Below are 27,713 nucleotides of genomic sequence, written 5' to 3' on the forward strand. Positions count from 1 at the left end.
CACAAAAAGGGATTTCTAGAAGCCCCGTTTCCTGATTGGCTTAGTCGGTAATTTGATGTCAAAAATATATCCTTCTAGAGTGTTCCAGATCAGGTAAGCTCTATAATTCTTTAATAAGTTCACCAAACGGAAAATGGCTCCAAGTAATTGCAATGCTTGTCAATGTTTGTCAACATTGACTTTATGACAGAGGGGATCTAACAAAATTCACCATTTATTTTTAAGCGTTTATTTATTGGCAGTGTAAACAATTTTAGAATCAATTTGATTTCAGATAAGACAGCATTTAGGAGCTGTGGTGATTCATTAGAAAATTATTTTCTCATCCAGGCAAAGCGAAACAAGAAAAAATCATCATGAATCCACCTTTGCTTGAAAATATCCATAAGCAAAGCACTCAATTATGCCCCAAAAGACTTCATGATGTCCTGTGACACTCTCCTAATATGCTCATAGCTGTATTTTTGATGAAAAATACAAGCAACCATCAACTTGTGCTGGCTTCAGTTGGAAAGCTTGGATACCGCTGAGTAGGTGCAGCTGTGTTTGACTTTGACGGGCTGTATAAAACTCAGAATAGGGGGGGAGGTATCTGTTTTCAGTCTGTTTTTTGTAAATTCAGCTAAAAAAAAGCCAGGAGTCAATGGGTTAATAAGTTCACCAAACGGAAAATGGCTCCAAGCAATTGCAATGTTTATCAACATTGACTTTATGACAGAGGGGATCTAACAAAATTCACCATTTATTTTTAAGCGTTTATTTATTGGTCTCTGGTGTTTAATCATAATTGGGAAAAGTTACAAAAATATTCAATGTCTAAGAAAAGTCGATAAAAGAACTTATTCAGTGTACAACTGACGATTAAACAAACTGTTGATGTCAACAATGATGATGATGACGAGTGAGTACAATGGGAGTGTGGTGGTTTGGGTATGGTAGACTCTAATAGAAAAAAATATATTTCTGATGATATGATGAGGAAAATGATGATGACTACAATGATGATGGCGATGATGATGATGCTAATGGTGATGATGATGATGAGTTTAACAGGAGTGTGGTTGTTGTGGTTTGGTAAATGCTAATATGGGGACATCATTTATGATGATGCGATGATGAAAATGACGCTATGACGATGAATGATGATAATGAGTTAAACAAGTGTGCAGTGGTTTTGGTATGCTTATCCTAATAGGACATTATTTACCATGATACAATGATGAAAACGAAGATGAATGATGATGATGAATGTGTGGTTGTTGTGGCATGGTAGATGCTAAAAGGAGTACATTATTTATGATAATACGATGATGATGGCAATGATGATGATGAGTTCAACGAGTGTGTGGTGGTTGTGGTATGAAAGATGCTAATAAGGAGACATTATTAACGGTCATGATGATAATTATGATGATAATCATGCAAAAGAAAATCATATGGCCTTTGAAAGATTTCACATGGTTTATGAAGCATAAAAAAAACTAAATTTGTTCTTATTGTATAAACTTTACATCTGACTTAAAAAAATGTTCAGTCATCTACATTATACAGCAAACATCATGTCCACCGTTTGTCCAGGCTCCACCCTTACAATATGGGTGTGGTCTCTTTGTGCACCCCAACGTCCTGCAGTGACTGCGTAGCTTCCAGGTGCAACCTCCACATGAACTTCTTCTGATTTTTGGAGCTGCGCAATGCAGGGTGATGTTAGCAAGGTGATTAAATCAACAGACAGAATAGACAATTGAATTGCCTGGGATTACTACAAGCTAAATACAACCAGGCTTCATATTTTAGCAAAAACAATATGGTAACCTAGTGATTTTCCCTAACTCTAGGGTAAGGGTTGTTATTTAAATGGCATTTGTCCATGAAGCATATACCAAAATTTTATGTCTTGCCACCATCCTGGATATTTTGCTCATCAGAGCCTCAGCTAAAATACAAAGCCTGGTTGTAATTAACATGCAGTTCCCCTTTTAATTCTCTAAAGCATGAACATTAGATGATTATATATACCCCTTAAAAAGTAATAGATTGTACAGAGGAATACAAAAAAGTATCTGTTTTTTAATTGTGATCTTCATGGGTGTACCATAAAGATAGGACGCACCCATTTATGAATAATTTGACATTTTGGATTTGTGAATGAAATGCAAGTTTTTGGAGGGATTATTATATCACTTGATTGTCAGATGGATCATACATAAACTTCGGGGGCAGAAATTTCCGGTTAAAAGTTATATGGAGACCTTTTAAGGGACTTTTAATATCAACCTTGTACCAGCCAAACTCAACAGATGATGTTGAAATGTATTTAAAAGCGAAGTGTGTCAAAAAAGACTTCTATGTGGGTTGTGTGCTTCCCATTACTAACTTTGGATTAAAAGGTCCTTTACTTACTGGGTTTCTGTGTGGTCTGGAACTGTATCCGGGTTTGTGAAACCTCCGGATGTGGTCTATGTCTGAAAGGTTGCACTGATCAGGAGTTCTACATCTGTAGTATCTCTTTGGAAAAAAAAACAAAACAAACAATATACCAATTAGAGCATGATAAGGTAAAAACAGCCCGGGGGGTGGGGACAGGGTTGAAGGTCATCAAAACCTAGTTTCCCTAAGGGATAGCACTTTGAATGTGATCAGCAGCAAGTCTTACCCCTAAAAGATAGCACATTGAGTGTGGTTGAAGAAATTTCTTACCCTAAGGAGTACTGGAGACAAATTTTCAGTTTTCCAGATTTTGTGGTCCTTAAGACATTACTATCAAGGACTTCCATATTGTGACTACTTTTGATGAGTATGGTTCTTATTGGATAGAATGATCCATTAAGTGTGGAACCCCCTTAAAGGATAGCAGAATCAGAAGAATCAGTGAACACTCTAATGAAGGATAGCAGTTGGTGGAATTTTATACCCTAAAAGATAGGACGATCACCCATATCTACTTTGATTATAAACAGTAATTCAAATTCAAACTGCAACCCTCAAGTTATCTATTATCCAACCAAGATTAACAGTTCTAGAGCTCCTTTTGATCATTTTATGGGACGAGGGTTCATGGAGGGTCCAATTTTTTCAGGTTGTACTTATTGCCTACCCGGCACTGCCTTGTCGTCACATTCATGTATTGTAAAACTGTGTCAAACGCATCGTCTATAGTAGTGTGTACTCTTGGTTCCTGTAAAACCAAATAAACAACTTTGCATCAAAAGAATGCAAATACAATATTATTGAGTCTATGGCATTTATGGCCTTGCCCCCCCCTCCCCCCCCCCCCCCCCCCGGCCACCACATACAGTACACGTAAAACCTACTAGTCCTAGAGGGTGCGAAATTCGAAAAAATTTTCTGGGGGAGGGGGGAGTTTTCTGATAAAAATCTGACCACCTCCGAAAAAACAAAAAGGGATTTTTTATACCTTTGCAGTATCTCCATGGGACGTTTATTGTTGGATTTGTCGAGTTGGAGTCTGACTGTTGGAGTCTGACTCATGGATTGATGACATACCAGAGTGACCTAGCTTATGCTTTATAGTTTTGTTTTCAAATAGCGTGTCTATTGAAAACCGAAAGTGGACTTTTGGCCGTTGTGGGGGTTGCATTTGCACCCCCTGCACTCCCCCTTCCTGGGTACGGGCCTGGTGCTTCTATAATCTTTTTCACTCAGTTCTCACCCCTGTCTCACTTGAGATCTAAACTTCTGTAGATTTCCAACTCTTTTCACACACTCAATCTTCTCCTTCTTGGCACCCACAAATTACAGTACACTTTACACTCTAGATTAGATTTGATGGCATAGACTAGATTTGATGGCATGAACATGTAATACAATCACAATGATTCCAATCACTGTATAAAGTTTGATAGCAATACAATCAAATGCAAATAAACCAAGCTAAACCTTAACTCGAAAATTAGTGATTATCATAACAATCTTTGTTAAAATATTTTTAAATTTCAAAGATTGTAATAAGCATTGCGTTTTATATCTAGCAATGAGCACCCCATGCATACCTCAGAATGTTGGAAAGGCTGCATAGAAGGGTCAGGCCATGATATTCTCCTTTGAGCAGCACGGTTTAGAGTCATGACACTCTGTCGTCCTGAGCGACACATGGTACAGCTAACCCAGTCATCTGAATCCTGAGAAACATGTACTTAATTAGTTTCAAGTCATAGAATCATTAACTTTATGTTCTATTCTCGTCACCGAAGTGTGTCCTGATAAATATATCAAGTTGAAGTCATTTTCGAAAATAAAAAGTTCAGGAGGAGAAAGACCTCTTTATTTATATCTATTACCGTAGAGCTTATAATGTAGCTAACAGGAGATGCTTGAACACCCTCTGTTCTTCGCGGAACTCTCTGCTTCGATCGTCCCTAAGACCTCGTCTGTTAATTGATGAAATAAGCAGTTCTGAAAAGGTCCTTACCTGTGAATGCATCCTTAACCGCACTGGATGAAGGGAGATCGAACAAGAGCTCCAAGAAGGTCGCCAGAAGAAACACAATAAATACGCGCCAACTAAAGCGCGGGAGACGCCATTCGAGCAAACATTTGACCAAGTAGGGGTAGGGGGCGTAAGGTATTGCCGCTTTTGTATAAACCTCCATGGCTTGTAAGCCTACATAGGAAAACATAAAAATTAAGGTGATACTAGTTAGGATACTTTAAAAATCATGCTATCGAGCTAGAAGTTCGGTGAACTACGGAATTTGTTTTTTCCAGTTTTTTCTACCCCTCACCCCCTCACCCCCAAAAAATGTTGCGGTCCACTTGTAAATAGCCGCTGACATCTGACATTTATAAACCATTCGACTCAACATCGTCGAACGAAGAGTGTCTTGAAAATATCTGAATTACAGTATTTAAGGGTGGCTAGCACTGTGATTATGTGTCTTTTCTAAGTGATTAACACCCACAGACTCATGAATTATTGAGTTTCATCGACCAAGAATAGCGACGCCATTTTGAATAGATAAGTACCGTAACATAGCGACGGGATAAAGTTTGTATACATAATGTTCTAGAGCGCGTTCCACTAGCACATAGGCACATAATGTCCTAGATATCGGACCATTGATAACACAACAAATGCTGTACACTGGTAGATAATTTCCTCTACAAAATGGTTAGCTCACAAGTTGCCCCAGTTAGGGCCAAACCGACGATTTTTGGGAACATTTTAGAACGAAATGTGGTATTCTTGTTGGATACTTCGGGATCAATGTACCATTGCTTGGATGTCGTTCGAGAACATTTGATCGAAATACTCTTCTTCCGGGCCACATCGGGACAAGATACAATGTTCAATGTGATTGAATTTAACGAGGAAGTAACGAAATGGGCCGATCGGATGGTACAATGCACTCCTAGAACTGTTAGTGTGGCAAGTGAGTGGATCAATAAACTCCAATGTGGCACAAGCACCAATACTATGGGGGCTTTGCTAGAAGCTTATGATGATGATGGAATGCAAGCGATTTATCTAGTGACGGACGGAATGCCAGACCAGAGACCTGGAGTTATAATTGAGAACGTTCGCAAGCTACACAAAGGGAGACCAATCCACGCTATCTACCTTTGCAGTGCAAAAGCTGATGTTGCAGCGGTTGAATTCCTCGAAGATTTGGCAAAAGAGACGAATGGTTCTCTTCATGTTATAAGTTTAACCATGTTTGGAAGAATTCAGAAAGTTACCCCGGTTTTTAACCAAAAATCAGAGTTTTTACGGAGCTATAGTCAAGATTTATTATCACCTAATATTACACCAACTTTTAGCTCTGATGAAAATACTAAGTCTAATATTGACTTTAACAACTATTCCTACTCAGAAAGACCAACGTCTGCACCCCCTGCCTCTGGATTTGTGCCACGCCTTTACGACCCCAAAACATTTGCAACTGTTTTAAAGGCCCCTCATGGGTCAGTACCCATACCGTATGTGTCATGGAGTAAGTTTGAGAAACCTAGAGGATATTCTAATGTGTTAAACTATGCTGACTCGGTGTTGGCCTCTAGAGGGCTTGCTCAGTTTGTTGATAAAGTGACCAGTTCAGTACCTGTAGCAGCCTCCGTCATGAAGGGAGTACAGGTCCTTGCGAAACGGGATTCTGATGGATTGTATTACATGGGGACTATCACAGATCAGGTAGGTAATTCAGGCCTGAGCCAGGATTTTGAGAGGGAGGGGGGTTCATTTACCCATTTAGCAGACCTTTTCTCTTAGCTCACCCTAGCTCGTAGGGGGACCTTCCAGTCTAGTGGAACCCCCTGGCTATGGGCCTGGTAATTGGCGATCACACATCACACCAGAGAGCGAGTGATTTGTGAACATTGAACAAGTTGCTTTATTATTTTGCTGCTAAAAGCTGGAGAGTGCCTAAGGTTGGCACCAAAAAGTTTAATGAGCGTTTGTTGAACTGTAACAGGAAAAATAGACTAACATGATTTTTTACCCAAAGCTAAGTTCCTGCCTAGTTCCCACTCATAGTGTTTGCCTACGAAACCATGCATCACACAAGTAGGGTAGACAGGCTTGCATAGCTATCAACTCACCCACATAAGGCAGGTGTCACAAGATTTTGGACCTCATCACAAGCCTAATTTTTGTGAGAATGCTCATATATTTTCTGTATTCACCCCCATTGGCTCTCATGTTTTTTTTCCTTACATATTTACTGTGTTTCACCTGATTGTATAAGATTTCTGTCCAAATAGGGTTGACAGCTGTGGGCTTTAACCTATTGACTCCTGGCTATTTTTGAGCTGAATTTACAAAAAACAGACTGAAAACAGATACCTCCCCCCCTATTCTGAGTTTTATACAGCCTGTCAAAGTCAAACACAGCTGCACCTAGTCAGCAGTTTCCAAGCTTTCCAACAGTGCTTTGCGGTCCCCACTTTTAATCCCTCGTCGTTGTGCTGAAGCCAGCACAAGTTGATGGTTGCTTGTATTTTTTATCGAAAATACAGCTATGAGCATATTAGAAGAGTGTCACAGGACATCATGAAGTCTTTTGGGGCATTATTGAGTGCTTTGCTTATGGATATTTGCAAGCAAAGGTGAATTCATGGTGATTTTTTCTTGTTTGGCTTTGCCTGGATGAGAAAATAATTTTCTAATGAATCACAGCAGCTCTCCTAAATGCTGTCTTTTCTGAAACCAAATTGATTCCAAAATTGTTTACACTGCTACTCTGGGTCTGTATGACCTGGAATTGATTTGTTTGGCTTCGGGGTGAAAAGACTTATAAAAAACCATCTGACTTTGGGGAGAGGAGTGTTGACTGGCCCTCCCTTCGTGAATTTTTCCCTGGATCTCCCAGAATGCTTTTCAATCCGTAAAGACATCTTTGTGGTTTTACAAGCCTTCAAGGGGTGGACATTGTGTTTTGGGGCCATGGAAATGAACCTGGAGGATCAGAATAAAGGTATCTATTTGTGTCTTGAGCTGTGTTTGCTGATCTCTCTCCCTTGTGTTGTATTTTGAGCGTTTTATTGAGAGGGGTGATTCTGCTTTTCTTTCCTTGTTCGATTTGAAATTTGCCAAAGAACCTGTGCTATTATTTGGCTTAAGAGTAGTTGCCAACACCTTGGTTGGATGCATATCTTCAAGACCATTTATCCCTTAGACTGATGCCTGAGTATCTTCATCTTGTTGTGTTTAGTTTGCATTTATGAATTTTTTGGGTTGTGGGTACTTCCCAAAGCTGGTACAGGCCAGTTGAGGGGTCAATGTGTTTACCAACACACCCTAAAAAATTATGCTTGCCTCACTGCCTGAGAACAATGCCTTTTTTGCAAGCTTAGGTGCATACAACAGTGTAGGCAAATTCTGCTTGATAGACAAACAAGCCTCCATTTAGTTATGGCTGATATTTTAACAGATAATTTTTTTATGTTAAAACCATTGGGAAACCACAGGGAACCCAATTTCTATAAAGTATTTGCCTTTATAAATTCAAAGCAGCAGTGTCAACCCACTTTTGATATTTTTCCTGTATATTCACCGTCAAAGTAATTTTATCACAAAACCATGCCTGAATCTGATGTTTTCTTGGGCATTTTTTTCTAAAAAAGATATGCATATCATCCCTATCAATGAGTCCAGTCATGTCCAAGTAAAAAAAATTCTATTTTCTAGGTTAAAGATATTCACTTGCTAGAAATGGCATATAGTGATCCAGTCCACTGGTGTATCTCACAGCACAAGTCTAAAAAGGCCTAGTTTTTTTTATTAAAATCTAGGGGTGGTGGATTAAGCATGCATTATTCCTAATTGTTTTACTACTCTTGTTGCCTAGGGTGAAAGAGACCAATTTGTTATTGAGTTCCACAAATGCCCCGCCCTACGCAAACCTCATGTACAAGAAACACCTGTTCAGGACTTCATTGCTTATAAAGATGCTGTCCGTCAACATGTCTGTCTAGGCGACAAAGTCCTGGCGCCATGGCAACCAGATGGTAGATATGGACCAGGAACGGTGATTGATGGTGTTGATACCCGCGACTTGCAGCCCCCAGGTAGGTGGTGGTCATGGGAATCCCTGGTTAACCAATAGTTCACTTAGGCTGGATTGGCATGAACTTCCCTTTAGCTTGGCTTACAAAAGCTTCAATGTAGGCCCTCAGAATTGGCTAGAACTTCCCCATTACATTGGCAGATTAAGTGAAACACATGTCACACAATGATTGCTTGATCATCTATCATAGAGAAATGTAGTCAAGAATATCATTCTTATACTTATATTTTGTACCACTGTGTGACATTACACACCAAGAGGGGAAGTTAATTATTTATTTTATTTATTACCTTTTTAATGTGGCATTCATTTTATGGCGGCTTTCGTTTTTGAATGAATGACTGAGTTTATAGCATTATTTATCTGAAGAAAGCATTCACTTATGAATGCTTATTTAAGGATGGCTTAGCATAATTGAGGGTAGCAATAAGTAGCTTGTCTTTCCAGGGTATTAAGGCAATGGTAATCTTATAGTCATATTTGACATTATGTTTTCCCAGGGTATGAAGACAAAGGTCATCTTTTGGTCACGTTTTACAATGGACAGACGGTAGAGATTGGTGCTGGCGTGGCAGTGCGCATACCATTGGCTCTTTTCGATCGCCTGGTTACTGAGCTTCAACTCCCTGAATCCCAACGACGTAAAATCACCATAGCGACAGACTCGACACCCCCGGTGTATGACGGAAGAGCTCCCCCTGCTGAGACCACATGGCAGAGGCCTTTCTCACCACCCAAGAGTCAACGACGAAATAACGTGGAAGACAACGATGCAAGATTGAAGGCAAAAATTAAAACACAGCTTGATCGAAATCGTCATTTGCTAGAAAGAGCCAATTTGAATCAAGAAGGAGAATGGGTTAGAAGCCCGTCTCCCACGAACTCTCTACGGAGTGTGCATTTTAAGGATTCAATGGACAGCGGTCATTGTGAAAATCTAGGCGACCTTGACTTTATCGAATCAGAAAGCGAGGAAAGTGTGGAGATGATTGACGTTGCCGTGGGGACGGAGACAGGTAGGCCATCATCGCCTTTTCTATGTAGCCCCTGGCAAGTGGGCAAAATAGCTTGGGTCCGAGTACTTAAAAATACGAAAAGTAGTTTTGTTCTTTTTGTACTATTTTGTTTGCGAGAATAATACACAAAACTTTCAAATGCTCGAAAGCTCCCTGAAAACAGCATTGCTGGCAAAGCCTTGCTAAGTTACACGCCTACACTCCCATATTCCTCGCTGAGTTACACGGCTACATGCCCATATTGCTTGCTGAGTTACACGCCTACACGCCCATATTCCTTGCTGAGTTACACGCCTACACGCCCATATTGCTTGCTGAGTTACACGCCTACACGCCCATATTCCTTGCTGAGTTACACGCCTACACGCCCATATCCCTCGCTGAGTTACACGCCTACATGCCCATATTCCTTGCTGCGTTACTCGCCTACACGCCGATATTCCTCTCTAAGTTACACGCCCATATTTCTTGCTGAGTTACACGCCTACACGCCCATATTCCTCGCTGAGTTACACGCCTACACGCCCATATTCCTTGCTGAGTTACACGCCTACACGCCGATATTCCTCGCTGAGTTACACGCCTACATGCCCATATTCCTTGCTGCGTTACACGCCTACACGCCGATATTCCTCGCTGAGTTACACGCCCATATTTCTTGCTGAGTTACACGCCCATATTCCTTGCTGAGTTACACGCCTACACGCCCATATTCCTTTTGCGCAAATCAGGGCAGCAGTTGCGCAGTTAGCAGAGCGTCGCTCCCTAGTGCCACTGCCTATCATCACTTGTTTCCGGGTTTCCGGGTTCCATTCCCAGTTCCGACGTGCGTTGAGTTTGTTAGGCTTTGAAGGTATTTCTCAGGGTTCTCCTGTTTTGCTCCCTTGACAAAAACAAACAATTTCGGTTTAATCCTGTGTTCTATGGTCAGACATGAGTCGTTTGATGGCTGCCTGAGGTGCGTTCTTTGTCTTCGCCTTGATCACGTTGTAAAAGGCAACAAAATACGAAAGAGTGGAAAAAACCTTTTATTCCTTCCCCCTTTCCATTTTCATATGGCTCCTGTACGCCCCCTAGTAATTTGAAGGGGCTGTATGGAGTAATTCTGTTCAACTCTTTCTTTGTGTCACAGACTTCGAAAAATATGTTGGACGTCCGATGCCTGTTGGTGTGCCCCTTACTAAAGCGGGCGGTCACCCCCAAGAAAAGAAGCGCTGGCGATGGTGGAGCTCAGGACTCGCGCCCAGGCCTCCGCGGTTCCGCGAGACGCTTATGTCCTGTCCCGCAGAACCGCGGGACGAAAAACCGCATCGCCCAGGGCACCAGGAGTACATGGACGTGGCGGGGGTCCCATTCCCTGCAAAAACCGGTACGTGATAACAGCGCGAACACCACGCCCATTCACGGTCACTTGCACTTTTTGCGTTTTGTTTCCGAGTCGCGACTGCATTTTTGGTGAAGGAAGCCATCAGTCACGACGGCACGTTAGACCGAAAGCTGAATACAAAGATGTGAAAAAAGCTGGCGAAAGGCACAGGGTATAAAACGGATATAAAACCAAGGACACCCAAAAGTATTCATGGAATGAGAGACCACAGGTAGCCCGAATTAAGACCACAGGTAGCCTGACTGCTTGTGTTGTTTATTAACACTGTAGCCAGTAAAGATTTAGGCTGTGTTCTCATGAACGCCTTTGCTTAAACCCCACCCCCTACCCCATCCTTACAACAAGAATAAATAAAATCTGAATCATTCCGGTGCTTCGCCTTTTGTTGATTTAGAATTTAGAATTGTAATTTGCGTCTTTTGTTCAAGCCCGTGTTATGTGCAGCGTCGCAGCCAGGATTTTTAACAGGAGGGGGCCCAAAAGGGACTTTCAAGGATTTTTCTCCTGTATTTTAGATAATGTCTCACACATTTACTGTATTTTTGGCTGCTAAAAGGGGGCCCCGGGCCCCCTAGGCCACCCCCTGGCTACGCCCCTGATGTGTCAACCTCGCTAACGTCCGTGATTGCAAAATGGCTTGTAAATATATAACCGGAGTCGTTCGCTAACAATTGTTCTTAGAGCTTTGACGCTCTTTCACTTCTGGGTTTGGATACAACGAAATTCAATGATTTTTTAACTTTTTTTTACAGACAACAAGGCTTGGCATCCTTACCACGGCCACACGGTAAGAGCACCCGTGGAGACTGAGCCGAGTTATCACCAGCCTCCGCGCGGTCAATCAAACGGCCAGGCCACCAATGCTCAGAGGGCGAACCCCATAAATGGAGACCCGCAAGTAAAGCACCATGAGTACCAGTCCTCCGCGGGCGTCCCATTCCCTCCCGCCACCGGTAAGTTAATCATAAAATAAAGGGGAGGGTGGGGGGGTGGGGGGTGGGGGGGGGTTACGAATGCCTTTGCCATGAAAGTAAATCACGTGAGTTGTGTCCCAATACGCGTTTAACGTCGCGTGACACGTTACCTCACCACATGACACGTCATATAAGAGACATGCCATTAGTTAAACTTAGGGGGGGGGGGGTTGCTGAAGTCTCCCCCTAAAAACGCGCAAGCATTCTACAAAGAAACAAAACATGCATAGTAATGTCAAAGGCGTGGATGCCACGAACAAAAATTCTGCACGATAATTATGTTCGAAAACAATATCCTGCATTGAAAAAAACTTGCAGCCCTCCATCTGATTTTCTAATGGTCCGCCCCTGATTATTTTTTATAGATCGCAAATTTGCAACAAGCGGAAACCAAAACTGGGACCCTAGTCAGGCTGGTCAGCGGAGTGCTCAGTGGGAGGACGGCCTGGGCCACGGGGACACACGTCACAACATGAAAGAGAGGCTACGGCTGGACCGGAAACGACATGTGGCGGAACAATACGAGGGAAGAATACAGCGTGACGCCGCTGTACAAGAAATGAAGGAAGCCAGTCGGCTCGACAACCATAGGTAACCACTGTGTTTTGGTGTGCCTTGTGTCTTATGCTATTGTAGATGAAACAATCAGTTTGGCTCATTTGCAACCATCTACATAAGAAACGGCTAATAGATTTTTACGATTACACATGCTTTTTATCGCGAAACAAACGAGAAAATGTAATTGTATTTGTAAGCAAACCTGTCTACCATATTGTATTCAAATTATCTCTGCAGAAAGAACATCAATGCACGAAACCAGCAAATTGCAGAAACCGCTGCTTCCAAACAGCAGGCTCAAGCCGAGCGTCTGTCGTACAAGCGCGACCAGGCGGCGAATCATTACCGGAAAGAGTCCGAGCGCCAGGAGCAAGCTGATGGCTGGAAACACGAGCGGATAGAGGCAATGAAACAACGAGCGGTACAACATGAAAATATGGAGAAGAGCTTTGAGAAGGCAGCGCAAGACTACGCCCAACAGAAACAGGTCAGTGATGTTATTTAATATCTATCTGTAAATGACGTCACTTATGATACCTGTACTCGGGATAGGAACGGGGTGGAAGGAATTGTGGGAGTATTTGAGTGGGCAGATAAATGTCGGCCTTTTCCAGCGAAACGATGTGCAAAAGTGATTCCAAGATGTCTCTATGGAATCAGTATTTTTGGGGAGGGGCGTCTCCGAAGAGATTTGTAGGCGTTTTGGCGTACAATAGCGTACTGGGTATTCAAACATTCTCGGGAGCATTTTCGAAATCCTCTCGTAAGGCCTAACATGATTGGCTAGATCACCTCATTGTTTTATTGTATTCTCGTTCTTTTTCATTAATTAATCCAATGTGGTGAAATCTTCCGATAGCTTCTACATGACCCATTTTCGGGAACCCAATGTGGTGAAATCTTCCGATAGCTTCTACATGACCCATTTTCGGGAACCCAGGGTATCGAGGCCGGGGAAGAGGATCACTGACCTCAACGCCTGGGTTCCCGAGGGTGGCGTTCAAGAGAATGAAATAGCATTCATCTGCGCGAATGTGATGTCGTGAAGGTGAAATGAACATTCAAGATACTGGTCATTTCCTTGTAATGTTTAAAAATATTCCCTGCTACGCCCCTGGCTTATAGTCTGTTATTCTATCTGGTAATTAGGAAGGGTTTAACGCACACTGTTCTTCCATCTGGTTATTAGGAAGAGTTTAACGCACACTGTTCTTCCATCTGGTTATTAGGAAGAGTTTAACGCACCCTGTTCTTCTATCTGGTTATTAGGAAGGGTTTTAAGGCACACTGTTCTTCCATCTGGTTATTAGGAAGGGTTTAACGCACACTGTTCTTCTATCTGGTTATTAGGAAGGGATTAACGCACACTGTTCTTCCATCTGGTTATTAGGAAGGGTTTAACGCACACTGTTCTTCCATCTGGTTATTAGGAAGGGTTTAACGCACACTGTTCTTCCATCTGGTTATTAGGAAGAGTTTAACGCACACTGTTCTTCTATCTGGTTATTAGAAAGGGTTTAACGCACACTGTTCTTCCATCTGGTTATTAGGAAGGGTTTAACGCACACTGTTCTTCCATCTGGTTATTAGGAAGAGTTTAACGCACACTGTTATTCTATCTGGTTATTAGAAAGGGTTTAACGCACACTGTTCTTCCATCTGGTTATTAGGAAGAGTTTTAAGGCACAATGTTCTTCCATCTGGTTATTAGGAAGGGTTTTAAGGCACACTGTTCTTCCATCTGGTTATTAGGAAGGGTTTAACGCACACTGTTCTTCCATCTAGTTATTAGGAAGGGTTTAACGCACACTGTTCTTCCATCTGGTTATTAGGAAGGGTTTTAAGGCACACTGTTCTTCCATCTGGTTATTAGGAAGGGTTTAACGCACACTGTTCTTCCATCTGGTTATTAGGAAGGGTTTTAAGGCACACTGTTCTTCCATCTGGTTATTAGGAAGGGTTTAACGCACACTGTTCTTCCATCTGGTTATTAGGAAGGGTTGAACGCACACTGTTTTTCCATCTGGTTATTAGGAAGGGTTTAACGCACACTGTTATTCTATCTGGTTATTAGGAAGGGTTTAACGCACACTGTTCTTCTATCTGGTTATTAGGAAGGGATTAACGCACACTGTTCTTCCATCTGGTTATTAGGAAGAGTTTTAAGGCACACTGTTCTTCCATCTGGTTATTAGGAAGGGTTTTAAGGCACACTGTTCTTCCATCTGGTTATTAGGAAGGGTTTAACGCACACTGTTCTTCCATCTGGTTATTAGGAAGGGTTTAACGCACACTGTTCTTCCATCTGGTTATTAGGAAGGGTTTTAAGGCACACTGTTCTTCCATCTGGTTATTAGGAAGGGTTTAACGCACACTGTTCTTCCATCTGGTTATTAGGAAGGGTTTTAAGGCACACTGTTCTTCCATCTGGTTATTAGGAAGGGTTTTAAGGCACACTGTTCTTCCATCTGGTTATTAGGAAGGGTTTAACGCACACTGTTCTTCCATCTGGTTATTAGGAAGGGTTGAACGCACACTGTTTTTCCATCTGGTTATTAGGAAGGGTTTAACGCACACTGTTATTCTATCTGGTTATTAGGAAGGGTTTAACGCACACTGTTCTTCTATCTGGTTATTAGGAAGGGATTAACGCACACTGTTCTTCCATCTGGTTATTAGGAAGGGTTTAACGCACACTGTTCTTCCATCTGGTTATTAGGAAGGGTTTAACGCACACTGTTCTTCTATCTGGTTATTAGGAAGGGTTTTAAGGCACACTGTTCTTCCATCTGGTTATTAGGAAGGGTTTAACGCACACTGTTCTTCTATCTGGTTATTAGAAAGGGTTTAACGCACACTGTTATTCTATCTGGTTATTAGGAAGAGTTTTAAGGCACACTGTTCTTCCATCTGGTTATTAGGAAGGGTTTAACGCACACTGTTCTTCTATCTGGTTATTAGGAAGAGTTTTAAGGCACACTGTTCTTCCATCTGGTTATTAGGAAGGGTTTAACGCACACTGTTCTTCCATCTGGTTATTAGGAAGAGTTTAACGCACACTGTTCTTCTATCTGGTTATTAAGAAGGGTTTTAAGGCACACTGTTCTTCCATCTGGTTATTAGGAAGGGTTTAACGCACACTGTTCTTCCATCTGGTTATTAGGAAGGGTTTAACGCACACTGTTCTTCTATCTGGTTATTAGGAAGGGTTTTAAGGCACACTGTTCTTCCACCTGGTTATTAGGAAGGGTTTTAAGGCACACTGTTCTTCCATCTGGTTATTAGGAAGGGTTTAACGCACACTGTTCTTCCATCTGGTGGAAGGGTTTTAAGGCACACTGTTCTTCCATCTGGTTATTAGGAAGGGTTTAACGCACACTGTTCTTCCATCTGGTTATTAGGAAGGGTTTAACGCACACTGTTCTTCTATCTGGTTATTAGGAAGGGATTAACGCACACTGTTCTTCCATCTGGTTATTAGGAAGGGTTTAACGCACACTGTTCTTCCATCTGGTTATTAGGAAGAGTTTTAAGGCACACTGTTCTTCCATCTGGTTATTAGGAAGGGTTTAACGCACACTGTTATTCTATCTGGTTATTAGGAAGGGTTTAACGCACACTGTTCTTCCATCTGGTTATTAGGAAGGGTTTAACGCACACTGTTCTTCTATCTGGTTATTAGGAAGGGATTAACGCACACTGTTCTTCCATCTGGTTATTAGGAAGGGTTTAACGCACACTGTTCTTCCATCTGGTTATTAGGAAGGGATTAACGCACACTGTTCTTCCATCTGGTTATTAGGAAGGGTTTAACGCACACTGTTCTTCCATCTGGTTATTAGGAAGGGTTTAACGCACACTGTTCTTCCATCTGGTTATTAGGAAGGGATTAACGCACACTGTTCTTCCATCTGGTTATTAGGAAGGGTTTAACGCACACTGTTCTTCCATCTGGTTATTAGGAAGAGTTTTAAGGCACACTGTTCTTCCATCTGGTTATTAGGAAGGGTTTAACGCACACTGTTCTTCCATCTGGTTATTAGGAAGGGTTTAACGCACACTGTTATTCTATCTGGTTATTAGGAAGGGTTTAACGCACACTGTTCTTCTATCTGGTTATTAGGAAGGGATTAACGCACACTGTTCTTCCATCTGGTTATTAGGAAGGGTTTAACGCACACTGTTCTTCCATCTGGTTATTAGGAAGAGTTTAACGCACACTGTTATTCTATCTGGTTATTAGGAAGGGTTTAAGGCACACTGTTATTCTATCTGGTTATTAGGAAGGGTTTAACGCACACTGTCCTTCCATCTGGTTATTAGAAAGGGTTTAACGCACACTGTTCTTCCATCTGGTTATTAGAAAGGATTTAACGCACACTGTTCTTCCATCTGGTTATTAGGAAGGGTTTTAAGGCACACTGTTATTCTATCTGGTTATTAGGAAGGGTTTAACGCACACTGTCCTTCCATCTGGTTATTAGTAAGGGTTTAACGCACACTGTTTTTCCATCTGGTTATTAGAAAGAGTTTAACGCACACTGTTCTTCTATCTGGTTATTAGGAAGGGTTTAACGCACGCAGACAACAGAGGGTCACTACTCATCACGAGAGGGTCATTCACGAAGTGCTGTCGGAACAAGCGAGAGATCAGCGATTACGAGCCGAGGCCAGGGCGAGGGAAAGGAAGCTGGATAAGACCAAACGAGACGCCGAGCGCAGCAAGCAAGACAGGATAGATATCAGGAGACACAACATGGATAGGTACCGGGCTAGTGTTATACCATGATCTTAGCAACACGTGGGGGGAGGGGGGCTGCGTAGGGTGTGGGGGGATGTAAACCCCCATCTCACGCTACAATACAATACAATACAATAATTTATTTTCCGTCGATGACGTGGGGAGTGGTCACCCAGTCTCCCGATCTCGGGGAGCTCATGGTACAAACGCTCGACAACACTACTGACAACGATTACATTACACATTACATAATAATTCTAATTATGGGAAATAGGGAGAATTTAAATACAGTTGCTGCATTGGCAGCCGTGTGGAATGATGTCGGGTAGGTTCTTGCGGAACTCAGAGACGGAATTAGCAGCTTTAGCAGAGTTAGGTAGTTGGTTCCAAAAATGTGATATTAGGTAGTAAAAAGAGTTATGCATATATAACGATTGACGCTAATACCATTCCCGGGTGTGACTAGCTAATTTGAGGTGTGTGTTTAAGCATATCTCAACCCTCGTCTCAACCGCTCTGGTTGGATTTTTTTTTTGATATCTCATACCTTACACATGAGGTTGAATAATTTTATTTGGTATTTCTTGATACGAGGATGGCACCCTTTTTTACAACGATAGACAACTTATCCATGTACTAGACAGCCTATTATAACAAAAACAATTATATAGATAGTAATATGGGCTAAGTTCCCAGGAGATGGGAAAATAAAAGAGGTTTTCGTGGCTTGTTTACGTCTTCAGTCGTCTCCTGCCGCTTGCCCACTGTTTGACGATTACCAGTGATTACCGGTAATCACTGGTAATAATACCGGTAGTCACTGGTAATAATACCGGCAATCACTGGTAATAATACCGGTAATCACTGGTAATAATACCGGTAGTCACTGGTAATAATACCGGCAATCACTGGTAATAATACCGGTAATCACTGGTAATAATACCGGTAATCACTGGTAATAATACCGGTAATCACTGGTAATAATACCGGTAATCACTGGTAATAATATTATTGGTCCCTATCCTACCTCAGGTACATCCCCCCCCCCCTCTTCCCCGGGATACCTCGCTCCGATAAATCGCTACTCTATCAGAAGAATCATCTCCCTTGCTGATCTCACAGAGAATGTCAACACAGATACCTCCTTTCTAACCTTATCCCAATCTCCGTTTTTAAGCGCGCGTTTTACGGCTTCTTTCACTCTCGGGAAATACATGCCGTCGTAGATATTACTCGAGTCTGCCCCATACAAGACATTACGAAACGGGAGCTTCTGGTTAGGAGTAATCGAGTCGATAAATGCACGCTCGATTCCCATCATTTGGTCATTGATGGCGCGTTTTGCAAGCTCCCCGTTGATCGCTCCAGCGCTTTTCAGGGCGTCAAATTTTAGCGCCGTCTGGTAAAAGGCGTTTACGGCTTTCCTTAGGTACTTCAGACTGACATAAGAAGACTTTAAGGCGGGGAGCGCTTTTAGCGCTTGCATCTCTCGCTCAAGAGTCCACGCGAAGTTTGTCACGTTGAACGGTAAAATCTCGGCGTCTGCAACTTTTAATAAAACCCGCGCGGTGTACTTGGCAACCGCGAGATGAATCTTGAATTGCGGGTCCACGAATTTCTTAATATAGTCGAAGTTATCATGTATGGAGTGATAAAGCGGATAGGATCGCCTTATTCCATACCGACCTCCGAATATGTAGGCCCAGTCGCCACCTGGAATCCCTAGGAAGTGGTAAAATGACACGTAATCGCTACCAAAAGCGAGGTTCTCGCAGAACGGGACTCCACCCCGCACTTTACGGGCATCTCGTTCAAGGATGACGTCATAAAGACTAGCTTTGCGTTTGCCTTCTGTAGGATCTTGGACCTGAGAAACACAAAGAATAACTCAACTTTTGCCTCTAAGATTTCATTTTTTTCGTCGTACCTCTTTGGCTGTCTCCACTAAGAGTTTCTGTTCCCTTCCTCTTTGGCTGTCTCAATTAACAATTTCTGTTTTTACCTCTTTGGCTGTCTCCAATAACAGTTTCTGTATTTTACCTCTTTGGCTGTCTCAATTAACAATTTCTGTTTTTACCTCTTTGGCTGTCTACACAAACAATTTCTGTATTTTACCTCTTTGGCTGTCTCCACTAAAAAATTCTGTATTTTACCTCATAGCTCTCCACTAACAATTTCTGTATTTTACCTCTTTGGCTGTCTCCACTAACAATTTCTGTATTTTACCTCTTTGGCTGTCCCCACTAACAATTTCTGTTTTTACCTCTTTGGCTGTCTACACAAACAATTTCTGTATTTTACCTCTTTGGCTGTCTCCACTAACAGTTTCTGTACCATACCTCTTTGGCTGTCTCCACTAAAAAAATCTGTATTTTATACCTCTTTGGCTGTCTCCACTAACAATTTCTGTATTTTACCTCTTTGGCTGTCTCCACTAACAATTTCTGTATTTTACCTCTTTGGCTGTCTCCACTAACAATTTCTGTATTTTACCTCTTTGGCTGTCTCCACTAACAATTTCTGTATTTTACCTCTTTGGCTGTCTCCACTAACAATTTCTGTATTTTACCTCTTTGGCTGTCTCCACTAACAATTTCTGTATTTTATACCTCTTTGGCTGTCTCCACTAACAATTTCTGTATTTTATACCTCTTTGGCTGTCTCCACTAACAATTTCTGTATTTTACCTCTTTGGCTGTCTCCACTAACAATTTCTGTATTTTACCTCTTTGGCTGTCTCCACTAACAATTTCTGTATTTTACCTCTTTGGCTGTCTCCACTAACAATTTCTGTATTTTACCTCTTTGGCTGTCTCCACTAACAATTTCTGTATTTTACCTCTTTGGCTGTCTCCACTAACAATTTCTGTATTTTACCTCTTTGGCTGTCTCCACTAACAATTTCTGTATTTTACCTCTTTGGCTGTCTCCACTAACAATTTCTGTATTTTACCTCTTTGGCTGTCTCCACTAACAATTTCTGTATTTTACCTCTTTGGCTGTCTCCACTAACAATTTCTGTATTTTACCTCTTTGGCTGTCTCCACTAACAATTTCTGTATTTTACCTCTTTGGCTGTCCCCACTAACAATTTCTGTTTTTACCTCTTTGGCTGTCTACACAAACAATTTCTGTATTTTACCTCTTTGGCTGTCTCCACTAACAGTTTCTGTACCATACCTCTTTGGCTGTCTCCACTAAAAAAATCTGTATTTTATACCTCTTTGGCTGTCTCCACTAACAATTTCTGTATTTTACCTCTTTGGCTGTCTCCACTAACAATTTCTGTATTTTACCTCTTTGGCTGTCTCCACTAACAATTTCTGTATTTTACCTCTTTGGCTGTCTCCACTAACAATTTCTGTATTTTACCTCTTTGGCTGTCTCCACTAACAATTTCTGTATTTTACCTCTTTGGCTGTCTCCACTAACAATTTCTGTATTTTATACCTCTTTGGCTGTCTCCACTAACAATTTCTGTATTTTACCTCTTTGGCTGTCTCCACTAACAATTTCTGTATTTTACCTCTTTGGCTGTCTCCACTAACAATTTCTGTATTTTACCTCTTTGGCTGTCTCCACTAACAATTTCTGTATTTTACCTCTTTGGCTGTCTCCACTAACAATTTCTGTATTTTACCTCTTTGGCTGTCTCCACTAACAATTTCTGTATTTTACCTCTTTGGCTGTCTCCACTAACAATTTCTGTATTTTACCTCTTTGGCTGTCTCCACTAACAATTTCTGTATTTTACCTCTTTGGCTGTCTCCACTAACAATTTCTGTATTTTACCTCTTTGGCTGTCTCCACTAACAATTTCTGTATTTTACCTCTTTGGCTGTCTCCACTAACAGTTTCTGTACCATACTCAGGTATTTTAAGGCCTGACTTACAGGCTTATACGTTGAAAAACACATTTTCATCAATATCTCGGGGACACAAGGTGCTAATGAAACCAAAATTGGCAAGCACTTTATTCGCATGGATCTCAGCATTTTGACAAATTTTGTTACTATGGCAACCGATTTAAGGTGGCTCGAGCATAATTTTTCGCTTTCTACATTCAATGGAAAATGGGGAATACAGAAACATAGTGGATTTCAAATTTAAATGCATATTTTCAATCCCTATAGTAGTCTTCTTTTCGTGCTGTCTTTTAAGGCTGTCCACCTACAGCATTAGCTGAAATACAAACAAAACTATGTTTCCATGGCAACGGTTCTCACGGTCACGTGACGCTGGACACGATAAAAAGACAGCATGATGTGGGGAATTTCATGGCGATTATGAATATACCATTTAAGGCTTTATCTATTATCGTTGTGTAATCCCCATTTTTGCTTGAATGCAAAAATTGTAAATTGAGTCTTCGGTGGCCATGGTAACATACAATAAAATAGTCTTCGGACTGACATCAATGTTGTAGCTGCCAAGTTTGGTGATCATAGCTGTTTCTGTTTGGGAGATATTAGCAAAAACAGATTTTGTCCGCGTATAAGCCCCACCAAGTCTCAAGTCAGTCCTTAATACACCTGAGTACCTCTTTGGCTGTCTCCACTAGCAGTTTCTATACCACACCTCTTTGGCTGTCTCCACTAGCAGTTTCTATACCACACCTCTTTGGCTGTCTCCACTAACAGTTTCTATACCACACCTCTTTGGCTGTCTCCACTAGCAGTTTCTATACCACACCTCTTTGGCTGTCTCCACTAGCAGTTTCTATACCATACCTCTTTGGCTGTCTCCACTAGCAGTTTCTATACCGTACCTCTTTGGCTGTCTCCACTAGCAGTTTCTATACCACACCTCTTTGGCTGTCTCCACTAACAGTTTCTATACCACACCTCTTTGGCTGTCTCCACTAGCAGTTTCTGTACCATACCTCTTTGGCTGTCTCCACTAGCAGTTTCTATACCACACCTCTTTGGCTGTCTCCACTAGCAGTTTCTGTACCATACCTCTTTGGCTGTCTCCACTAACAGTTTCTATACCACACCTCTTTGGCTGTCTCCACTAACAGTTTCTATACCACACCTCTTTGGCTGTCTCCACTAGCAGTTTCTATACCATACCTCTTTGGCTGTCTCCACTAACAGTTTCTATACCACACCTCTTTGGCTGTCTCCACTAACAGTTTCTATACCACACCTCTTTGGCTGTCTCCACTAGCAGTTTCTATACCACACCTCTTTGGCTGTCTCCACTAACAGTTTCTATACCACACCTCTTTGGCTGTCTCCACTAACAGTTTCTATACCACACCTCTTTGGCTGTCTCCACTAACAGTTTCTATACCATACCTCTTTGGCTGTCTCCACTAACAGTTTTTCAATCAAAGCACTTCCATCCATGTTCAACGTAAAGTTCCCACCGACACCAACATCAATGTTTAAATACGTTACTGCACGACTTCCAAGCACCTGCGCATGCTCCTCGACCCACTCCGTAGAACCGCTGACAAATTGTTCCTCGGCATCCCAGCTGCAAAGGATTATGGTCCTTCGTGGTCGCCAACCTTTCTTTAGGAGATTTCCTAAACCACGTGACAGTTCCATTAGAATGGCGGTTCCGCTGGATGGATCGCTGGCGCCGAATACCCAAGCATCCCGGTGGTTTCCGAGGATGACGTAGCGATCGGGCTCCTCTCGGCCAGCTATCGTGCCTATGACGTTGTAGATTGACTTTGTGACACTTTTTGCTGTTACTGTCATTTGAACTTTGCTACTGGCGTCGCGAAAGCCTGGGCCGAGTCTGTAAGTCACCGGAAGTTTGCCTTGCCAGTCTTTAGGGGCTTTGGGGCCTGGGGCAGAATGTTAACAGTCATCTTCGTTTACAGACCTCTCGTTTACATTCTACTAAATCAAGCTCACAAACACTGATAGGGTCTTTTAAAGTATGCTACAGAAGAAGTACTGTAACTTCTATGAATTTTTCTATATACTTGTGATTTGTCATGTTTATTGAACAGATTGATTGACATGTTGAATCAAATTTCTAAAGACTTTCGCTTTATGTAAGAACCTTCATATTTGCAAGGTTGGTAGCATTGTAGCATCGACCGCAACTTGCGTTAACCAAAGCATGACTCGTTAACGTCTACTTTTTCTCCCCGAGAATCTTTTATCGACCAGAAAAGCTCTGAATGTCAACCGAGAATATACCCTGCTAACAGAGCATTTTCCGTAGTGTTTCTCGTTTGTGCCTGTTTTCGCGGTTTTGGCTACTCGCGTTGTTTTGGTCGTACAAATGAACAACGGGAAAACACCGAATTGCGAATCGCAAAGAAAGAGAAAATAACGTTTTGCTAGCAGGGTACCGAAAAGACTCCGAATGTCAACCGAAAAAGCCCCGATTGCAACAAAAACATTCCGACTGACAACTAAAAAGACTCCGAATGTCAACCGAAAAAGCCCGGAATATCAACCGGGAAAAGTCCGAATGTGACCATATATCACCAACCTTTCATGCGTTTTAAGATCTGCAGCGCATCTTTGTAAGACAAACCATATGCGGGAATCTTAGGTTTCTTTAGCTTGGTCAGCGGTATCCTGTAAATGCCATCCACAGACGGGTACCCTGGTGTTCTTGCATCACCTGGCCCAGACCCCATGCCTGCTGCACCGCGCTGGACACCAGTCTCTGGCAGCCACCATGAGTCGGGAAAAGTCTGGTTCGAGCCTTCCGGTGCAAACTCCTCGGGGTCGGTGTAGACGAGTGCGCCAATCGCTCCGTTATCTGAGGCGGCTTTTATCTGAAGAAGTAACAAGTTTAATGTGCAGTGCAGGCGGTACACCAGCTTGCTGTCCTCGGTATTGATAGACACAGCGTGTGGCAGTGAGGTACCTCGCCAGGAAGGATAAAAACACAGAATTTTTGCACGTGTGACATCACTTTTGCACCTTGTATATCTCTTTTCTCAAAGTCGCAAGAAAAATAGGCCTCACTTCTATTTTCCGCAAAAAAATCTTCTGTCGCAGCGAAAACCTTTGGTGTAAGATGGCTAGCCTGCGTGCAGCCGGAAATAGATCCGGCTGCACGCAGGCTAGATATGGTGCATGCAGCTTGTAATAATCTTACAGCGCACACGTTACAGACTTCACCAAACAGACAGTGCGCACTGTACAGACTTCACCAAACAGACAGCGCGCATTGTACAGACTTCACCAAACAGACAGCGCGCATTGTACAGACTTCACCAAACAGACAGTGCGCACTGTACAGACTTCACCAAACAGACAGCGCGCATTGTACAGACTTCACCAAACAGACAGTGCGCACTGTACAGACTTCACCAAACAGACAGTGCGCACTGTACAGACTTCACCATACAGACAGTGCGCACAGTACAGACTTCACCAGACAGACAGTGCACACTGTACAGACTTCACCAGACAGACAGCGCACACTGTACAGACTTCACCAGACAGACAGCGCACACTGTACAGACTTCACCAAACAGACAGTGCGCACTGTACAGACTTCACCATACAGACAGTGCGCACAGTACAGACTTCACCAGACAGACAGTGCACACTGTACAGACTTCACCAGACAGCGCGCACTGTACAGACCTCACCAGACAGATAGCGTACACTGTACAGACTTCACCAAACAGACAGTGCGCACTGTACAGACTTCACCATACAGACAGTGCGCACAGTACAGACTTCACCAGACAGACAGCGCACACTGTACAGACTTCACCAGACAGACAGCGCACACTGTACAGACTTCACCAGACAGACAGCGCACACTGTACAGACTTCACCATACAGACAGTGCGCACAGTACAGACTTCACCAGACAGACAGTGCACACTGTACAGACTTCACCAGACAGCGCGCACTGTACAGACCTCACCAGACAGATAGCGTACACTGTACAGACTTCACCAGACAGTGCGCACTGTACAGACCTCACCATACAGACAGTGCGCATAGTACAGACTTCACCAGACAGACAGCGCACACTGTACAGACTTCACCAGACAGACAGCGCACACTGTACAGACTTCACCAAACAGACGGTGCACACTGTACAGACCCCTTTAGACAGAAAGACCTTGACAGACAGTATGCACAAGAATGAGTATATCGTAAAGAACACTTCACTACCCCCGCCGACTACTGTTGAGACTGAGCGTGAAAGAGAATGTCCATATTACACATTTTACAAAAATCGTATCCAGCATACCTTGTTCCCTCGGTAACCTTTCCCCATCCTAATGAGAACAATGTGACCTTTAGCGGATACCCCAAACTTGGACAGCCTTTCGAAGTCCGAGTCCATGCCATGATTGACATATACGACATCACCTGACACAGTACCCGTGAGGGGGTTAGAGAGAAAAGAAGGCATCATGTCCGGCCCAGCCTGACGCTCATCAGCAGTCAATGGCTGCAAAATAATTGTTAAATAATGTTCGTCAGTAGTAACTTCAGTAAAAATCGTTGTAGTAAGCGCTTGTTTCAGCCTTCTTGCGTTTATTATTCTTTTTCTGATTGGTTTGGTTTGGTTGAGAAAAAACAGCCTGTTAAAAATTCGGCTGATGTTTGGTTCTTAATTAGTGTGTTTTAATTTAATATACAAATCAAACCTTCTCTTCATGTTGGAAACCAATCTTGATCTTCCCCTTCCCATCAATCACAGCGGCCGTGCTGAGGTTTTTCTCGTCCGGCAGACTGAGCAACATATCATACTTCGGCATCTCGACCTTGTCGAAACCGTACTCGCGCCACCTTCGTGCGATCTCCGTCGCAAGCTCGTTGTTTCGTCGGGAGCCTGCGACGTGGGGCTTCTTACTTAGATACCTGGCAAAGAACGTTTTGAAAGTTATGCTTATTTCAATATCAAAGAAGACGGGCATAGGGGCATAAACAACGCACTTTGTACTACCTGACGCACAAAATAAAGCTGGACGCACTTTAAATAACAAACCAGAATATCTAGGCTACAGTAGCTAAGATATAACACCCTTATAGACAACCGAGAGAAGCGCTCTTGGCCGAGACCGCGTGAGATTCTTCAAAACCAGGCCCGTACCCAGGGTTTTTCTTTGGGGGTGGGGGGGGGGGGGGGGGTGCGAAATCCGAAAAGGTAGACCTAATTTTTCCGGGGGGGGGATGGAGGGAATAAGTTCTTTGATAAAAATCTGACCATCCTCGGAAGAACAAAAAGGCATTTTATGCCTTTGCAGTATCTCCACGGGACGTTTATTGTCGGATTTGGCTACGTACCAAAGTGATCTAGCTTATGCTATATAGTTGTGTCTACAAATAGCACGTCCATTGGGAACCGAAAGTGGACCTTCGGCCGTTATGTGTGTGTGTACCTCCTGGGTACGGGCCTGCAAAGCTAGGTAAAAAATGATCAAAAGATAGGGTACCCGCTCAAAAACTCACAGCGATACACTTTCAGACGAGCATGCCGTCACTGCATGTGGGATAGTATAAGGTGACGCAGTTAATAGAGACATAACATAGTGACAGCTGAACACAATAGAAGACTATTAAGCGACTTCACCCGGGAACGACAAAAAAGGAATCTACACTCAGGCCATAGAAGATCAAAATGTGATATGTAAGAACCACGCTAAATGGAGCGTTGAACCAAACAAGGGGACTATGATAAACAACAGTGAAGTGTGACTCTTGTAAAATTACGTATAAACCAGCCAACAGAGATTCAAAGGCCTTGTCAACCAGCCACAATATCTGTGCACGAACCTTAAATTTTCTTCCATGTTTCGCGCCATCAAAAACTCCTCCAATTCTTTCATGTAGTCCTTTTTTTTGGAATATCCCTGCTGGAATAACGCGAACACCAGACATACACGGAGTAACATCCATGCCATATCTCCCCGTTTTTCTTGAGTCTATATAGAGCTACTCTCTTTCAAATTCCGCCGAGGCTTTGTTCTGTATTCTAGCGGTCTATAGGCTACCCGTTAGGTCATTTCATGGGTCAAGGATTTTCCTCTAGCTTAGCAGGTGGGTTATACATGTTTTTAGCGGCTTTTGCTACATCACCTTTGAGCAAGAGTGCTTGAATCGGCGAAGGAATGTTTTTTCCTGTAACAATTGCGAAATTTCGCACATACCACATAGAGAATGCATTCTGTAAACCTCTAAGGGGTACTTTAGAGAGTCCCGGACGTTGCGAGAGGGTTAACGTCAGACATTCTGTGTGAATACTCTTTTTTTTATAAGAACGTCTAATTTTCAGTTGAGGCTGTGCCGTTTTTATTTTTGTGACATTTTAAGGCTGAATATTTTCTTAACGATGTTCTTAAATTTTATTGTATATAAAGAATATAATACCCAATAAATTATTAGGAGAATTAAACTAATGATCAATAGCAATAATAAGGTTGTTACTATGAGCACAATTTGATTCTGCATTTTAGGATCAGGACTAAAAAAAATATTTGTTTCTGCTATCTCAGCCTCGGCATGTCCTTAAAATTTGGTGAAATCTCAGGCTGGACGTTCTTATGAAAAAAAGAGTGTATTC

General features: G+C 42.4%; 3 protein-coding genes and 1 long non-coding RNA gene across 6 annotated transcripts; 1 reads left to right on the plus strand and 3 right to left on the minus strand.

The window, feature by feature from the left end:
• Positions 1–741: 741 nt before the first annotated feature.
• Positions 742–4,842, minus strand: LOC5513463 (A-kinase-interacting protein 1). The gene is made up of 6 exons (XM_032382987.2): positions 4,746–4,842; positions 4,433–4,624; positions 4,014–4,142; positions 3,098–3,178; positions 2,404–2,508; positions 742–1,687 (listed from the first exon to the last, which is right to left on the minus strand). Exons 1-6 carry the CDS (start codon positions 4,824–4,826, stop codon positions 1,544–1,546), a joined length of 732 nt encoding a protein of 243 aa, XP_032238878.2. The 5' UTR covers positions 4,827–4,842; the 3' UTR covers positions 742–1,543.
• Positions 4,606–17,931, plus strand: LOC5513500. 2 transcript variants are annotated; one of them, XM_048722796.1, is made up of 8 exons: positions 4,606–6,151; positions 8,307–8,526; positions 9,026–9,541; positions 10,674–10,910; positions 11,681–11,881; positions 12,268–12,493; positions 12,698–12,947; positions 13,610–13,675. In XM_048722796.1, the coding sequence occupies exons 1-8, from the start codon at positions 5,129–5,131 to the stop codon at positions 13,658–13,660; spliced, it is 2,724 nt and encodes a 907-aa protein (XP_048578753.1). In that variant the 5' UTR covers positions 4,606–5,128; the 3' UTR covers positions 13,661–13,675. The 2 variants fall into 2 exon arrangements, with proteins under 2 accessions (XP_048578753.1, XP_032238874.2); XM_032382983.2 differs by lacking the exon at positions 13,610–13,675 and adding an exon at positions 17,025–17,931 and having other exon boundaries at positions 4,618–6,151.
• LOC5513501 (N-acetylated-alpha-linked acidic dipeptidase 2) lies at positions 17,757–27,397 on the minus strand. Of its 2 annotated transcripts, none has more exons than XM_032382985.2 (6): positions 26,927–27,397; positions 25,798–26,011; positions 25,395–25,598; positions 23,661–23,952; positions 22,622–23,001; positions 17,757–19,068 (listed from the first exon to the last, which is right to left on the minus strand). In XM_032382985.2, the coding sequence occupies exons 1-6, from the start codon at positions 27,052–27,054 to the stop codon at positions 18,283–18,285; spliced, it is 2,004 nt and encodes a 667-aa protein (XP_032238876.2). In that variant the 5' UTR covers positions 27,055–27,397; the 3' UTR covers positions 17,757–18,282. The 2 variants fall into 2 exon arrangements, with proteins under 2 accessions (XP_032238876.2, XP_001633754.2); XM_001633704.3 differs by having other exon boundaries at positions 22,502–23,001; positions 26,927–27,391.
• Positions 19,584–21,734, minus strand: LOC125560681. Its single transcript, XR_007306773.1, has 2 exons — positions 20,422–21,734; positions 19,584–20,343 (listed from the first exon to the last, which is right to left on the minus strand). It is a non-coding gene; the product is annotated as an uncharacterized LOC125560681 (long non-coding RNA).
• Positions 27,398–27,713: the final 316 nt, after the last annotated feature.

This window comes from Nematostella vectensis, chromosome 15 (genome assembly GCF_932526225.1).
Source record: "Nematostella vectensis chromosome 15, jaNemVect1.1, whole genome shotgun sequence".
Lineage (NCBI taxonomy): Eukaryota > Metazoa > Cnidaria > Anthozoa > Actiniaria > Edwardsiidae > Nematostella > Nematostella vectensis.

What these genes read in the sequence shown, in the direction of transcription:
- LOC5513500 (XM_032382983.2), top strand. Translation starts at nt 5,129, where the DNA reads ATGGTTAGCTCACAAGTTGCCCCAGTTAGGGCCAAACCGACGATTTTT. An exon ending in CCGCGACTTGCAGCCCCCAG is followed by an intron (nt 8,527 to 9,025) that starts GTAGGTGGTGGT and finishes ATGTTTTCCCAG; the next exon opens with GGTATGAAGACAAAGGTCAT. An exon ending in CCCATTCCCTGCAAAAACCG is followed by an intron (nt 10,911 to 11,680) that starts GTACGTGATAAC and finishes TTTTTTTTACAG; the next exon opens with ACAACAAGGCTTGGCATCCT.
- LOC5513501 (XM_001633704.3), bottom strand. Translation starts at nt 27,054, where the DNA reads ATGGCATGGATGTTACTCCGTGTATGTCTGGTGTTCGCGTTATTCCAG. An exon ending in AACATGGAAGAAAATTTAAG is followed by an intron (nt 26,012 to 26,926) that starts GTTCGTGCACAG and finishes GTTCTTTGCCAG; the next exon opens with GTATCTAAGTAAGAAGCCCC. An exon ending in GATCTTAAAACGCATGAAAG is followed by an intron (nt 23,002 to 23,660) that starts GTTGGTGATATA and finishes ATTCTGCCCCAG; the next exon opens with GCCCCAAAGCCCCTAAAGAC.
- LOC5513463 (XM_032382987.2), bottom strand. Translation starts at nt 4,826, where the DNA reads ATGTTGAGTCGAATGGTTTATAAATGTCAGATGTCAGCGGCTATTTAC. An exon ending in CATTTTTTGGGGGTGAGGGG is followed by an intron (nt 4,625 to 4,745) that starts GTGAGGGGTAGA and finishes TTTCCTATGTAG; the next exon opens with GCTTACAAGCCATGGAGGTT. An exon ending in AGCCTTTCCAACATTCTGAG is followed by an intron (nt 3,179 to 4,013) that starts GTATGCATGGGG and finishes TTGGTTTTACAG; the next exon opens with GAACCAAGAGTACACACTAC.